This window comes from Ascoidea rubescens (assembly GCF_001661345.1).
Source record: "Ascoidea rubescens DSM 1968 unplaced genomic scaffold ASCRUscaffold_7, whole genome shotgun sequence".
NCBI lineage: Eukaryota > Fungi > Ascomycota > Saccharomycetes > Ascoideales > Ascoideaceae > Ascoidea > Ascoidea rubescens.
In genome coordinates this window covers 119618-133973 of record NW_017962919.1, presented here as the reverse complement: position 1 = coordinate 133973, position 14356 = coordinate 119618, and the positions used below count along the sequence as shown (strand labels likewise).

Here is a 14356-nt window from a genome sequence, read left to right as displayed (position 1 = left end):
CTCTAAATGGGCTTTGATTTTTTTGTAATTTTTGGTTGATATATACTGCTTAGCCTTGATATATTTTTTTGTGCTAGCTAAAACAGGATATGATCCAAATTGCCTCTTTTGCGTGGCAAAAATCACTGACTCAATTGAATGCTGCTAACATGATTATTTGGGCTCCTGTCCTGAGCTTTAAAGCCCCTCAATTTGTTCCGCAGGCTCATGCATTAGTCAATCAACGTGGTATCTTTGCTTAAGATGCTCATGCTAAGAAAGTGAAGCTTGCTTGGGATTCCATATTTTATGCATTGGTTATTGGTGGATTGGATTTGCAGTATTGGAAGAGGTGCTAAAAATGGGTGCGATCCCCGTCAGGTATCACTTAATTAGTGTAAGTCCTATGGAACTAGTTGTGTTGAGGCTGCTATTAGTATGAGCAGAACAATCATTTTTGGTAAATGGGAAAACATCTTATCCAATATCTGTGACTACAATAATTTGCTTAAGGAGTTTTATTGCAATATCTTGAACGTGGCAATGCTGACCAAGTTGCCGCGGCTCAGTAAGTTGTTTCTGCTTCCCACATTAGCTACGCCAAAGGGGCTCTAACATAATTTGCAGGCCTTCACCGAATTACATTCAGGAATGAAAAAGTTTTGGCCAATCAATTTAGTGATGCTGAACTTGCTGCAACCTCCAATTTAACAGCGATAGGCTGTGTTGGTCTAGAGCAGTTTAAGAAGCCAAGACGGAAATGAATCAGAAGCTAACGTTGTCACTTTAAAAACCAACTTGCTTTTTAGTGTCTGGCATCACGGCCTGCTGCCGCTGTGGTATCCTCTGAGTACCCCTAAATTTGACGAGTGGCAGTTTGCTTAGTGGTAGAAGGTAAATAGAAGAGTCATGATGACTTGCAATCGGTTGTACTCTCCTTCTGATGGGTCTCTGCTTATTGCCGCTAACTTTGATTAGATCTGCGGCATAACTTTCTTTTTAGGTTATATTGATGTTACTGGTGTCACTAGCGTTGCACTAAAAAATAATGGTAGTGTGTTGTTTCTCAAAGGTGGTTTATCAATGAATGTACCCTATCCTCCTTATGCTGCAAATTCATTCTCATTCTCAGCTCCTTCAACAATGAGGCATTGTCCTCAATCACACTTCATTGTCATTATGTGAATAGAGCATTGGCAGGTAGGAAAGCAAGATCAACCATATATCAATGTCAACCCACTCCCAACTGCTTTTGCGTTGGTTAGTACGAATTGGCATCAGTGTTCAACTAATCCAGGTGAAAACCTTGCATGAGATATATCCAGAATCATATGCATTTCTGCGGCTGGGGATCAAAATGTGACTCACGTCAAAACAACCCGCAGACCAAAACTATTAATATGGCGTTTTCAATTCAGGCCACAGCTGCTCTTTCTATTCTTTATGTTCATATTGATGGGCCGATGGTGCATGTTGCGCTTTACTACTGCCGTGATGTTTTGCCAGTGTTGATGACTGCTAATGACGTATTTTGTTGCTGCAATCTCCACACGGTCAATTGCTGATGCCTGGTTAGTGTATTAATGTTGAATTTCTCGAGGGTCATTGGATAAAATGGATTATACTGTTATCTCTGACAAGGAGTTCGCATCCAGGATCATTAAGCAGTTTTGTGAAAGTAGAAAAACAATCAAGAGACCTGTGTTGTTTGTTGGTCTGATCAACTTCGGATCGCTGAAAGTCATCGAAGAAAAATCATGAAAAGACCAGTACAATGAACATTTGAGCTAATCCTCTTTATTCCCTGAGGCTTGATGCAGCCATGTGCGCAGTGCTACTGATCAATTTAATACTGCCCAATGATGGCGCATTGTTCTCCACACATCCTCACATAGCTTGTTCCGAAATACCAAATCCTGCAATTTTGAAAATGTTTCAATGCGCCGGTTATGAAATGCTTCTCAAAAAAATCAAGTAATCCAAATTTGGATGATACAAGTGTCTCAGTGATTCTGTTGCCAATGCAATATTTAGCAACGGGAATAGAGTGTGCTTTCTTGCTACGAGCTTTGCTGTTGTCAGTTCGTCTTCTTGAGTTCATGAGACTAAAATTGGTTTTGAAGAGCGATCCTCGCCTGAAAGTTAACGAACAAATCCATTTTCTCTGAAAGAAAACCTATTGCTGCTGCTGCTACAGAGAGAGAGATTACTCCGCAGCTGCCAAAGACGCAGATCACACAATTCCAGTTGCCTCGGATGATGCGTCAAAAAATAACTTCAATAATGATGATTACTACAGTGATATGAGCTGAGATGGTGAAGCTGCACATAATGACAAAGAAAAACATAGAATTCAGAGAAATCTCTTCAGTCCACAGACACCATTAATCTGGGTAGTGATGCCTACCCTGTTGCTGAGCCCAAAATGGACCAACTTCTTAAATCCAAAAAGGTTCATTAAGGAAGTCGTAATAAGATTGGAGTCGTACATAATTCATTTAAAGATCATTTTATAAAAACCATTAACCGCAGATCAGCTTTGAAATATTTGGCTGCGGGACTTAATGTCGCTACTAGAGCTAGACCAGTGTGTCTAAGCCAAATTTTCAATGTTGGGTGCCGAGGATCATTGCAAGCATATTCTTGGAGTCAATGTTAATTTGCACATTAACTTTCCCCTGAAAATAATATGTTAGTTGTCGTGTGCTGCTTATAGTAAACTCACCACTAATTGGTCTTTTTGCTCAGGCCCGTCTAGCTCCTCAAAAGGATTCTTCAGTCAAAAGGGATGATTATAATAAAACATTCTCCCAGGTCATCAGGTGAGAGAGTCATAGATTCCGTTTCCTCCTACCGCATCAAAGCCAAAAATGGGTCATCGAATCCATGGGGTATCTGCTGTTTTTCATAGTCGGATGGACGTTCAAAATCTCGTAAAGCACTACTTTGAATTTCGTAGCGCTGGAAAGCCTTTCAATGCTCCAAAGTATCACAAATCAATTTAAGGACTCCATCAAACTCGTCTTTGTTGGTACAAGAAGATACTAAATTTTGCGGGATGTTTTGAGCTTCAACGACCTTCAACGGAACAAGCTGTTTTGCACTTCTCCAAAATTAAGCAGCAGAGAATGCTAGGTCCATAGGTCAATATATTTAATATTGCCGGATGATCAGACACAATGGCGAAGCTGGTCAAAATTGCTGTCTTCTCCCTGTTCAAAATGAAAAATTTTGCCTACTTACTAGCTCAGTTCTGAAGGTTAAAGCGCCGCAGAGTAACGAAAGTATTGCCGTTTCTATGAAGATCTACCTCAAACTAATTGTTGAAATTTTTGACTTCATTGAGGCTGATGTGAAAACAAACGCAATGAAGATTAACTAATCTAAACTCCTACTTCAATCAGAAGGTTTGAGTTGGATACTGAAAAGTGATTAGTCTACATATTAATTCGTGGAACCACGGTTTGTGCCGCTCATTAGTTAGAGAATGCTATTGAATTTACTGTTCGATAACTCAGTTGATATCTTGTTTCCCAAATCCCGAGCCACCTAGGTGCTGTCAAACAGTTCATGAGATATTTTAAGTGAAATCCATTTGCTCATCATCACAATGCTGTGTATTCAGCGGAGTTCACTAGATCGGTTGATAGTGATTGGGTTGAAATCGTTAGTGAATGACAATCAATTGGTAAGTATATGTTTCATATTAATCAAAGACAAGTGATTGGAACAGAATGAGGCCGGCCTTGGTGGCCATGCTGACTTGCTGAGCACAATTCATTTGGATCACTGAATCGGTCAAGGAGACCGTGTTTTCATTTCGGGTGTTGAAAGACATTGATACCAATGTTTAGGAGCAGATTATTATTTGTGATAACATCTCCGCGATCAAGGTGCCGGACCAACCAACCAATCACATGGCTTAAATCCATATTGCCAACAAGGTACCGTTGTCCCGGCTTGATGTGCAACGCTGAATTTACTCTAGCAAAAGTTAAAACTGAAAGCAATGTGGCAGATGTTTTAAATATAGACCTGAGCACTGGTGCGTTGAAATTTTTCGATGATTCAATTGACTTATTACTTTATAAATGGTACTGGATTTCGATTTTACGTCGAACTGCTATTAGCCGTTCAGTATTGAGTGATAGATTTCTTAAGGTTAAGCCACGAAATTTTGAGCCCTCGGTTCGACTAATTGCTCTGACTGTACTCTCACTACCGATAGAGTGTTTTTGTAGCACCAGCAATTTTCTTCTGTTGCAAAAGTTCAAATTGTTATCACATACTGCTTGCACTTCAATGTGATTTGTATTTTCTTTGATTTTTTTATTTTATTATTGTGCATTTGATTTACAGTTAATATAGGAACTTTTGATTACGACCGAAACAGCGGTTCTGAAAAGTGAGTGCTCGGCCACAGACGCACAAGGCAAGTAACGATCTAAGAGGGTATTGTCTTCAATGCATAGAAAGGCTCTCCTTCTGCGATGCAGACGTCTGTATCACAAAAACACCCATTGCTCTCACCCCAAGATGCTTTTTTGGGTCCGTTGCGGTTGACATAACTCCAACTTTACTGCGGCACGGAGCCGATCTCCTCAAACATCGTTTGGGAATTCCGTTTGGTATCCGTTTTGCCTTTGCAAACGGTCGTGCGCAGCATTTGTAAAAGATTCGACAACATTCACCAAGTCGGGTGAGATCTGCTTAAAGCGTTAACTAGGCTGCTGTGAGCCAGCGGAATGATTACATTCAGTTCTTAGATGTGTATCATCTGTTGGATCCGGTGTCCCTCTTTAATATATCCCAGTCGCTTACATATCACGGTGGCAATCCATTCCACGATCACGAATCATATATATTTCTTGACTTTGAAAAACTAACATGGATTCGCTACATCAGATTATCAGCGACGTTGATAGTGCTAGCAGGTAAGGATCAGAACTCCTACTAGTCGTCGCAAGCCTTATCCATCTGAGGTTTAGTCTTAAATAACAATGCTGCCCAGTTTGGTCTGTTGGATCACGCGTATATCAATCAATATGATATTTTTGCTGATAATGATGAATGATACAAATCAAGGTTGCATTAAAGATTATATGCAATTCGTTGGATACTGCCCAATTTGAATCGGCTGTATTCAATGAATTCCTCTACAATCGGTGGAGTGTGCGTCATGTGTAAGTTAATATGAAAAAGCTTTAAGAGACTACCGGTGTTCAAGCTTGTCTTATCAAATGCACAAAGATCTACTTTGTTAAGACACAAAATGCATTTTTCAACAAGAAAATAGCAATACGTTTTTCAAAAGAATTTTTTTCCAGTACTTCTAATGTCACGAACGATAACTCAGATCCACCCAATTTCTATGCTGATTTCGCCTTTGCAACCTCCTATGTGGACATAACTCTTATTCAATTTACGGACCTCACTTAATTATTCTTAGAGATGATAAAGTGTTGGTTAACCATCATGTTGTCGATGATTTTAGTAGTGGTTGGTGGTTAAAGCGGTAGTCCCATTGGTGAGAAGCAGTAGAAGTTGTCTAATCAAACACCAACGAATCAATGTCGTTGTCACAACGAGAGACAATGGGCGTGTCAGTGTTTAACACCGCGGCCGCTTCCAGCCGGATCATCAGTAGCAGCACACAGTTCTGCTGGGGAGCCGTCCAGCCTGTCACCAAAGCTGATGATCCTGGATATGATGGGATGTTGAACGATTCTGGCAAGTGGTTCATGAACTGCCAAATGCTTCACCTGCATTCTGCGGCGTTTCAACATATTTCTGCCATTGCTGATTCTTTAAGCAACTAAGGTATTCAATCAGTTGACATTGCTGGTAATGGTGAAACTACCGTCAATGGAAATGGTATTGCTACAGTGATGTTTCTCAATAATGGATTGCTACCAGCAGTTCCGTAGGCTCCCCACGGCACAACTATGATTTCAATCTCAGCTGCTACTCATGAAACGGCCTGTTATATATTTAAAGCTGTTTGTGCTTAGATTACCGGTGTTTTGGCTGGTAGGAGGGCCGCTACATAATTATATGAGTGACTTGTTGCACCATCACTGTTTGCGTAAAGAACTACAAATTGGCATCAACGATTAGGTCATCATGCTGAGACGATTGCAGGAAGCATAGCCAAAATCGATGTCATCTCTGCTGTTGGCAGCTCAGAATGTGAGTCTTGTCTCAAAAGAAGAGCCACCCAACATTATTAAACAGTCATTTACATAACCGGCTAGTCATTTCTTCAGTCGTCGTTTTGCGGAAATTTTTCGGCAAGTGACAGTTGTTGCTGTTGAAGTCTGTTGCTTGTATTTCACCATTAATGATGGTTACTTAAAATATGTATATGTTGCCCCGATTTTTACACCTTAGTCAGCTCTTCCGAGGTTCGAATACCGTATTTGATTTACTTAATTATTATTGGCTAAGATGAGTTACTCTGACCAACCAGCCAAGCGGTTCGCCTCGAAGCTGCCCAACAATAGGTGTGACACAGAAAAAATGAAACTTGAAATAACTGTTCATAATGTGTCACATTCAGGTGTGGTCGCTCGACTTTGCAAAAAAAAAACGGTTGTGAAGGCCTGCACTTTGCTCATTGAATTTAACGATTGTGAATTCTTGTTAAATCAAGGAATATCTATGGAGTGTTGATGATGAATTTTGATTCATTTTAAACATGGTGCTGGATTGACCTCTCCTTCCAATTACCATATTGAAAACAATCAACTACGGCTACGTTGAAGGTGTTGGATGTGTTGGTTATTCAACGATGATGAAACCAATCACAAAAATCAAGTGAGGTGATACAAATTTTTTCGGCGTTTTGATTCTTATCACATGCGTAGAAAGGGCGACATCGTGTACAATCCACATAACAACTCGGTTTATTCTAGGGTTTTCTGTTGCCTTGAAGAATTATCATTGTTGTTTAAGGGTGCATCGTTTGCCGCCGATATTGTAGCAATTTTATATGCCGTAGATGTTACTTTCATCTCGGCTAATCTTTTGGTATATTCTTGTCAGCAGTTTACAATAACAAACAGAAGTCAACTTCAAATGCTTCACGTGATTCATCGAAGAAAACATCTTGAACAATAACGAGTGTATTGAAATCCGTCCTCATGATGACGAGAAAAATGGTGTCAGTCGCAAACAATGGACTTCAAAGATGTTTTATGAATCCACAGTTAATAATACGCAGGGGGTCAAAGCTCACCATAGTGATGAGTCAACAATGGACCATCCTGCTGGTGCAAAATGGGTGTTTCCAAAAACGTTGATGACTTTGAGAAATTAATTAATCTTTTTCAAATGATTGCCAAAATAACATTTGGCACTTATTTAATAAATGATATCTAGCTGCTGCCCCTATTGCCGCTGCATCGGTAAATTAGATGTTGCACACCCAATCAAAGATGTGGCTTGCCCATCAATGCTTCAAGGGATGCATGATAACGATATGTACCAGAAGATGGATCTTTAAATTGGACAAAAATTTCGTTGCTACAGATACATCTTTACAATCGAACTAGCTCCGACTGTTGATTTGCCAAAAGCCTATTTAATTGCTCCAAGATGCTCTCCGTTTGAAAGGAAAATTGTCTCGAAACATTAATTCCAGTAAGTAGGTATTGAAGTGACTTAGTCGTCATCGCTGTTGCACCTTGAAAGTAAAACGTGGATCATCAAATGGCCACGCTGGTCAGAGATATCGAGAGACCAAAGATAGACATCAAAGGGTTCACAACATGCCCCCTTATCCCAGTAACCAGACGTCTGCCGATGGCGTCAACGTAGTCAAAATTTTAATAGATGTTGCGATGATCCGTTTGCGTTAACAGAGCGGTTGCGAAAATTAAGTGGGAACGTGGTCTTTACAAATCCGCTCACGGACGAAGTAATGTTGGTTGAAATTGCGACCACGGTATTCTACCAGAAATCAACTTGGGATGAGTAGGAAGGGAGTCCGTAAAATAAAGGCTTCTGCGTTAAACTAAGATGGCTTACTTTACGTTTCAAGCATTATGTAATTGACTGCTGTTTGCGTTGTGCGACAAAAAGGTACCCGGCCAATTCGTTAGTTCGTTTGGCCCTCATAAGACTTTTTTCTGAAACATTTTTTGCGCTGCAATCATGGGGCCCTTCATATAATTGAAACCAAATGAACTAAGAAAGAAAACAATAATCGAGGAATAATCAAATGAAATGCAAAAGCATGTACTTTACAATGCGATCTTCAACATTTTGTCAAAGTAGAAAAAGACATGAGATACAATCTCATTCTATGCGATAAAATGGAAATATATTCAAAGTAAGTAACTCAATTGAATAACAACACAGCGGCATCACCATAACGAAATCAATCAAAAAACCATCTGAAAAATCGAAGACGACGTAAGCAACAAATTCATAACTAGCCACAATTGAATTATGAAAGCAGTTTATTGAGGTATTTGAACTGTGGAGCGCTATGTAATTCAGTGAACATATTAGGAACATTGCTTTCAGTACCAACGTTTTCAAGAGTAAGTGCGAAATAGCACGACCGTTTATAATCACTTACTTGCTTGAAATATGCCTGGAGCTTCTGACATTGGTGACATAATTAGCCATCTTAATAGCAGAATTGTTACCACAACAGATAATTGGCTTGTAATAAATAGTACCAATATTTTTGAAAAGATGTACTAGGAACACAGTTTGTTTGACTTCTTGAGCGAGTGAAAAGCATTCAGCTCCGCACATTTGCAAAGCCACTGAAGCCACCTTCATGCTGTTCCAAGTGACAGAGTTTTAATCAATGAAGATCTTATGACCAGCATCTGACTTTCGATCGCCAACCTGTCCATCTCTATCACCGTCAGAGCATCAAACTAAGTCAACTAATGAGGCAGTTTCGTAATAAAGTGACATTGGCTTTGCGTTTCAACACTCTATTAACCATTTAAGATAATTTAGATTGAGCTGGCATTGTCCACCAAAATTTGGATTGAGAAACCCAACAAGAAAATCAATATCACCCCGTAAGAGCTGTGCCGAAAAAGCCAACTATCCGACAATTCAACTGGAAGGTGATGAATCTTCACCATCGAACTCAAAACCTTCGGTTTCACCCAGCTTCTGGTATAAGCCAAACATTATTGGTGTCACCTGCGCATCAAATTCATCCATTTTAAATCGTTGAACCACCGTTCTGAAGTAGGTATCCGTAGATACAGAAGGAACGTTGCTATCTTGAGCATCATCAAGTCGATGAAAATAACGGAGAACTACTCCATGTCTTTTTATTTAAAGACTGATTTGAGATTGTATTTAACCGGCGTTACCATTGTTTCTCATGTTCCCCCATTACTAAGATGATCCCAATATAATGTAAGCGTAGAGTGGTGTATGTAGTTTTAAAGATCAATCACAGAATGCTTATCTGAACTTCCCTGGAACTAAAGCCATCGGAGAGGATCAACTATTTTCTTTGACCAGCAAAAAACAGATCGTTTGGCGCCATAAACAAATTTACCCAACTTGCAAACTTTCAAAGCATAGACGACATTATCAAATCCTGGATGCTGTTTCTTGCAAATCTCAGCCTCGATATCACCATGAAGGCACACAGGCGTCACACCCATTTGATGAACCATAAATGTCATTGATGTCCCAAAGGCAAAACCGACTCTAACATATTTATCCCTCATTAGTGGATTAAGGGGTTCACCACAATCAATACCTTAAAGCGGAGAAGACCTCTGCCCAACTTCTCTGGCTTCATCATGCTCACTGGTTGGTTCTAACATTAATCCAAACACCCAACGACAGCCAAAATGTCTTTTTCGATTGAGAAGATCAACTAACAACTACGATTTGTTTCTACCGATTGGTTGAAACACCAGTTCACGAACAAGTTTGCAGATTCAGTGTGCAGGATTTGGATTAAAACTAGCAGCGGCAATAAGGGCAGCCACCAGACATTTCAAATAAAACACGTGTTCAATAATATTACCCAAATCAATTGTAAATCACTTAAGAGTTTTATCAATAATGTCAAGGTGTCCTTCAGCAATTCTGCTGGCTGCAGCAAGTTGGCGCTTATTGGATTCAGCGGCGGTGTTAGCATCAGCAGCTTCATCATTATCATCAGTGGACGCAACTGGTTCCATTGAATCCAATTCTTTGTTTTCAATAGTCTTTTCTTCGGCATCGTGTGAGCTGCTGTCAATATATACTTCATCCTTTTCGCTGCTAGGTTTTGATGGTTTGTCCAAAGCAATTCCAGTTGTGTGGCCTTTATCGATGGATAGCAACGGACGAATTCTACCCCATAAAACAACCTGCAATCACTGTAACACCAACAGCAGATGCTGTTGATGGTCTATTGACAGCATTTGATGGATCCTGAAACACAATTGGTACTCACCAAAGCGGCAAAACGAATGCACGAAAACAAAAATGGAGTCAGGATTGTATACTTTGTACCTCTTGATACTCGTGTTGTAGACAACAAACGAGCTGAAGACAGCTGTATCATCGAACTTGGTTTGATCAAATTGGTTCGGGATCATGGAATAAAAAGCACATTCATACATTTTCAACTTGGCGGCAATTCATTTTCGTCTGTATAATAATTGAAAGTAGTAGTGAACCGATGGCCTTTTCTGGTGGGAATCAAGCTCGCTGAAAGCACCGCACACATCGCCGCATCATTTCACAACTAATCACAACATCAACATTAATTATCACTGTTCTGGCATTTGCCACTATTGGTTTTGCCAACGTCCAGCGCCCCATTCAATTGAGACTCATAAGAAACTGATATATCTAGATCGATGTCTTCTGATTAATAAATTGTTTTAGCAGTTTCGATGCAAAATCGTCACATATCTGACAGTTGAGCCAGATTGATCCAGTAGCAGCTGAGTAAATTTAGTTTCAGTTACGATTTTGCCAACATCAAATGATCATGTACCAATTCCGACCACAACGTCTTAACTATAGTGATCATCAACAACGGTTAAAAAATTACTATTTTTGTTAACCAAAAATACTACAATTGGCCAGACAATATCAACTTAATATAGATCAAAACCAGCGGGAGCCGGTTGTGTAGACGACTTCTTAATAATTTTGGTCGGTTTTCCTTTTTGACAAAACTCACATGTTGATGCACCATCAGAAGATGGCCATGGAACCTCCATATATCTCTTGCCACTTTATCATCTGAATGAGCTGAACAGAGATGTCAATTGTAGTAATTAACCCAAGAGCTGAAAGGGCGACTAAATAATCAAACGTCATGAAGCAGAAGGTTTACCAGCCAGTGGCCTATTCAAATTGAAGCAAACATTTTTGAATGAGACCCTGCACCTTTTATTAGTAGCAGCTAAAATCACAGTTGGTTCGCACTATGGAGAGCATAATTATCAATCTTTAATAAAACACCATTCAAAAGATTCACTGTAAGTAGGAGGTCCACAAGAAAGTTACTGTGGGCAAATAGCGGCATCTTGATCTGAAAGAAAAGTGAAGGCGCTAAACAGATCAAAGTTAGCACTAATATGTCTTCTAGCACCAGAGTCAAAGTAGAGCCGCTGCGAAGTCAACGGGAACATCACTGTGATTTTCAACGACCAAGCATACGGCTGCAGACCAACATTGAAGGAACTCAAAATAGGAAAAGCTGCCGAAGCATCGGCTGTAACCAACGAAGCGGCAACAACAGGCTCTGGTGTCAAACGCCCACTAGCCAAATGTTCTTTCTTGCGACAACGATGGAATATCATTCATTGTTGCATTGGCTTGCTGAATCATTTCATATCAACAGCCACCATCACTGTTGAGCGTCAGCCACCGGCAATCACTTCATCACTAACCCGGATGCCCCAAACCTTCAGATCAGTAAATGGATGCTTGTGACGGTGTGTAGGATAAGTAGCAATCGATTTTGCGTAATTGGTCTAAATAACAGACGCAGCACAGATGATGGCGGCAAACAGTTCATCATTGTACACTTTGGAAATATTGCAATAGAATTAATTAAGAAATTTATTGTAATTCCTCCTATGGCATAATGAATTTTGCCTCCTACCAGAAATCATTGTCCTGGCCATTAGAACAGCAACCTCAACACCAACAGAACGAAAACTTTTCTTTAAGTTAAGTAATACTTGACGGCGATACCAACCATTGTATAACACCTTTATCAATAAAGCAAATATTATTCCGCCAGTACCCAACGAATGGCAAATGGAATCCAAAGGAACCTCAACTTTCGGCAAATCAGCATTTTCATCAAGGATATCACCTGCCTTGATATAAGCTTTAACCAACAGAACAAAAAAAGCTGCTTTGAAATTTAAGACCCAAGCCCTGATAGTAAGGTAAGCAGAGTCCATTAGTTTCTCTGATTCTTGCCAGCGAAGATATGAAATTTGGCGTATAACAAATGGTAGCTAATCCATGCTAATATATTAAAGTAAATAGATACATAATATGGAACAACGTAAAGAGAATAGCCGGGCATTTTTATAGGAAGCTGGGTTCGATTTCAAAGTGTCACCAGCGCAATCCGGTGACACCCACCAAGGGAGCAAATGTACATATCAGCGAGTTTCCCTGCAGTAGATACTTACTTTCCTCAACGAATTTTCATGGATTCGGTACCACTGGTTACGGGCTAAATTGCCGATCTTCGATGTCAAGAATCAAAGAAACTAATAAATGCAGTTAACTTTACTATTTCGGGCTTGCTCTAAAATCTTAAAGACGCTCATTTCGGTTCATATGATCAGGCCTACATCAAAGAAGCGGATATTTTTGCTGATGTTGTTTATTCACAAACGAATAACGTTGCTTTGCATCCCATTTGTAATTTGTTGGTTACCGGCTAATTAGCTCCCGCTCTATTGGAAAAGGTGCTACACAGTTGTTGGTATGGCCGTCAAGTACTAGTTCATTTGGAGACGGATTGTGGCACTGTTGGAGTTGAGAATGCCATTAATATTCCATGGTCATTTTTTTCTGGGAAGTGGCAAAATACATCATCTAATATAAGGGACTACAATTGATTTTGTAGTGAATCGTATTGCATTAATTCCAAGGTCTCCAATGCTAATGAGGCATCGTTATTTTTGAAAGTGCCTTTGGTGTTCACACGAGCTACGCTGAAAGGATTTTCACACAACCTAATGGCCTTCTCATAAATAAAATTAAAGATGCCAAGGATCTAGCGATTCGTCAAGCTGAAGCTTCATTAGCTGCTAGATCAGGTTTAGCAGCGTGAGCTTCGGCGAGTAAGCAAGGAATCGAAATGCCAAATCGGAAATCAATGACATTTTATCGTTGTCACAAAAAGAGACAATTGGCTAGTGCGTGTTCGGCGCCACAGCCTGTTGCTGCTGCTTCATCAGCTCCAGCCGATGTTTATGCAGCGGTAGCGCTTTTGGATGCGCCCAAAATTGTTCAATCACTGATTCCATGGTCGCCGACACCAGCTACAACTCCCAAGTTGATTTCCAAACCGATCTATTTCAACTCTGGTCTGTTCCAACTTATTTCTGCTAACCCTGATTAGTTCAGCGACCTAACGTCTCATCACGACAAAATGGAGATATTGGGTAAACTATTGTCGATGTCAAACGTCGTCCATCTGTGATGCATTAGAATGGCCCAACATTAAAAAATAGGTTTAGAGCTCTCCAAGGCGCTAACCCAATTTCAATTTTTGCGCCTAAACGATGAAGCCTGCTTTTGATTTAAGCAAGACAGCGGATAGTTGAGTTGTGCTTCAGCTAGATCAAAAGCAGCAGCAGCATTACATAAATGTTTCGTTACCTCATCCGCTAGTGCGTTAATTGCTACAAACTTCCATGGATGTTTAGGTAATCAAGTTGGGACTTCTTCAAGAACTGTAGCCAAAGTCAACGCCATTTGGGCTACTGGTGCATCATTACGTGAGGCTTCTCCAAAGAAAAAGACGGCCATATTCAACAATAGGTCGTCTACAGGAAAAGCCACTGCTGTCTTTGGTTCTGTTTATAGTGAAACGGTTTGGCTGATTCCAGTTGCTGCTGTTAATGAACGTCATTGTTTCTTTGCCATTGATGATGATTTTTGAAAATATCGGGTTGCGGATCCAATCGCTACAAAATCATTAGGAGTTGCCAAGTTAGTATATTATATCAAATCTACTCAACGAGTTAGAGATAAAACAGACCATGCTTTCTGATCTGATAACGAGTTTCCAACCAAGCTGCTCAAAAAATCTGTCAATCACAAGATCAAACATATGTGTCCGTTTCATATGAGTCTCATCCAAAAGGGGCCGCTGAACGTTGGCAAAGAGCAATAGACACACAACCCAAAC

The 14356-nt window shown here is 40.1% G+C and overlaps 3 protein-coding genes across 3 annotated transcripts; all 3 read left to right on the top strand.

Moving 5' to 3' along the window:
- Positions 1-340: 340 nt before the first annotated feature.
- ASCRUDRAFT_70539 (uncharacterized protein) lies at positions 341-743 on the top strand (the record flags this gene model as incomplete). The annotated part of the gene is made up of 3 exons (XM_020191806.1): positions 341-360; positions 396-547; positions 607-743. 3 exons carry the CDS (start codon positions 341-343, stop codon positions 741-743), a joined length of 309 nt encoding a protein of 102 aa, XP_020046949.1.
- A 481-nt stretch (positions 744-1224) lies between these two features.
- Positions 1225-1604, top strand: ASCRUDRAFT_148931 (uncharacterized protein). The gene has a single exon (XM_020189267.1). The coding sequence runs from the start codon at positions 1290-1292 to the stop codon at positions 1542-1544; it is 255 nt and encodes an 84-aa protein (XP_020046948.1). The 5' UTR covers positions 1225-1289; the 3' UTR covers positions 1545-1604.
- Positions 1605-6498: 4894 nt separating this feature from the next.
- On the top strand, positions 6499-14107 carry ASCRUDRAFT_8261 (uncharacterized protein; the record flags this gene model as incomplete). Its single annotated transcript, XM_020194747.1, has 4 exons — positions 6499-6538; positions 7080-7263; positions 13150-13269; positions 13837-14107. The coding sequence occupies 4 exons, from the start codon at positions 6499-6501 to the stop codon at positions 14105-14107; spliced, it is 615 nt and encodes a 204-aa protein (XP_020046947.1).
- Between the last annotated feature and the right edge of the window lie 249 nt (positions 14108-14356).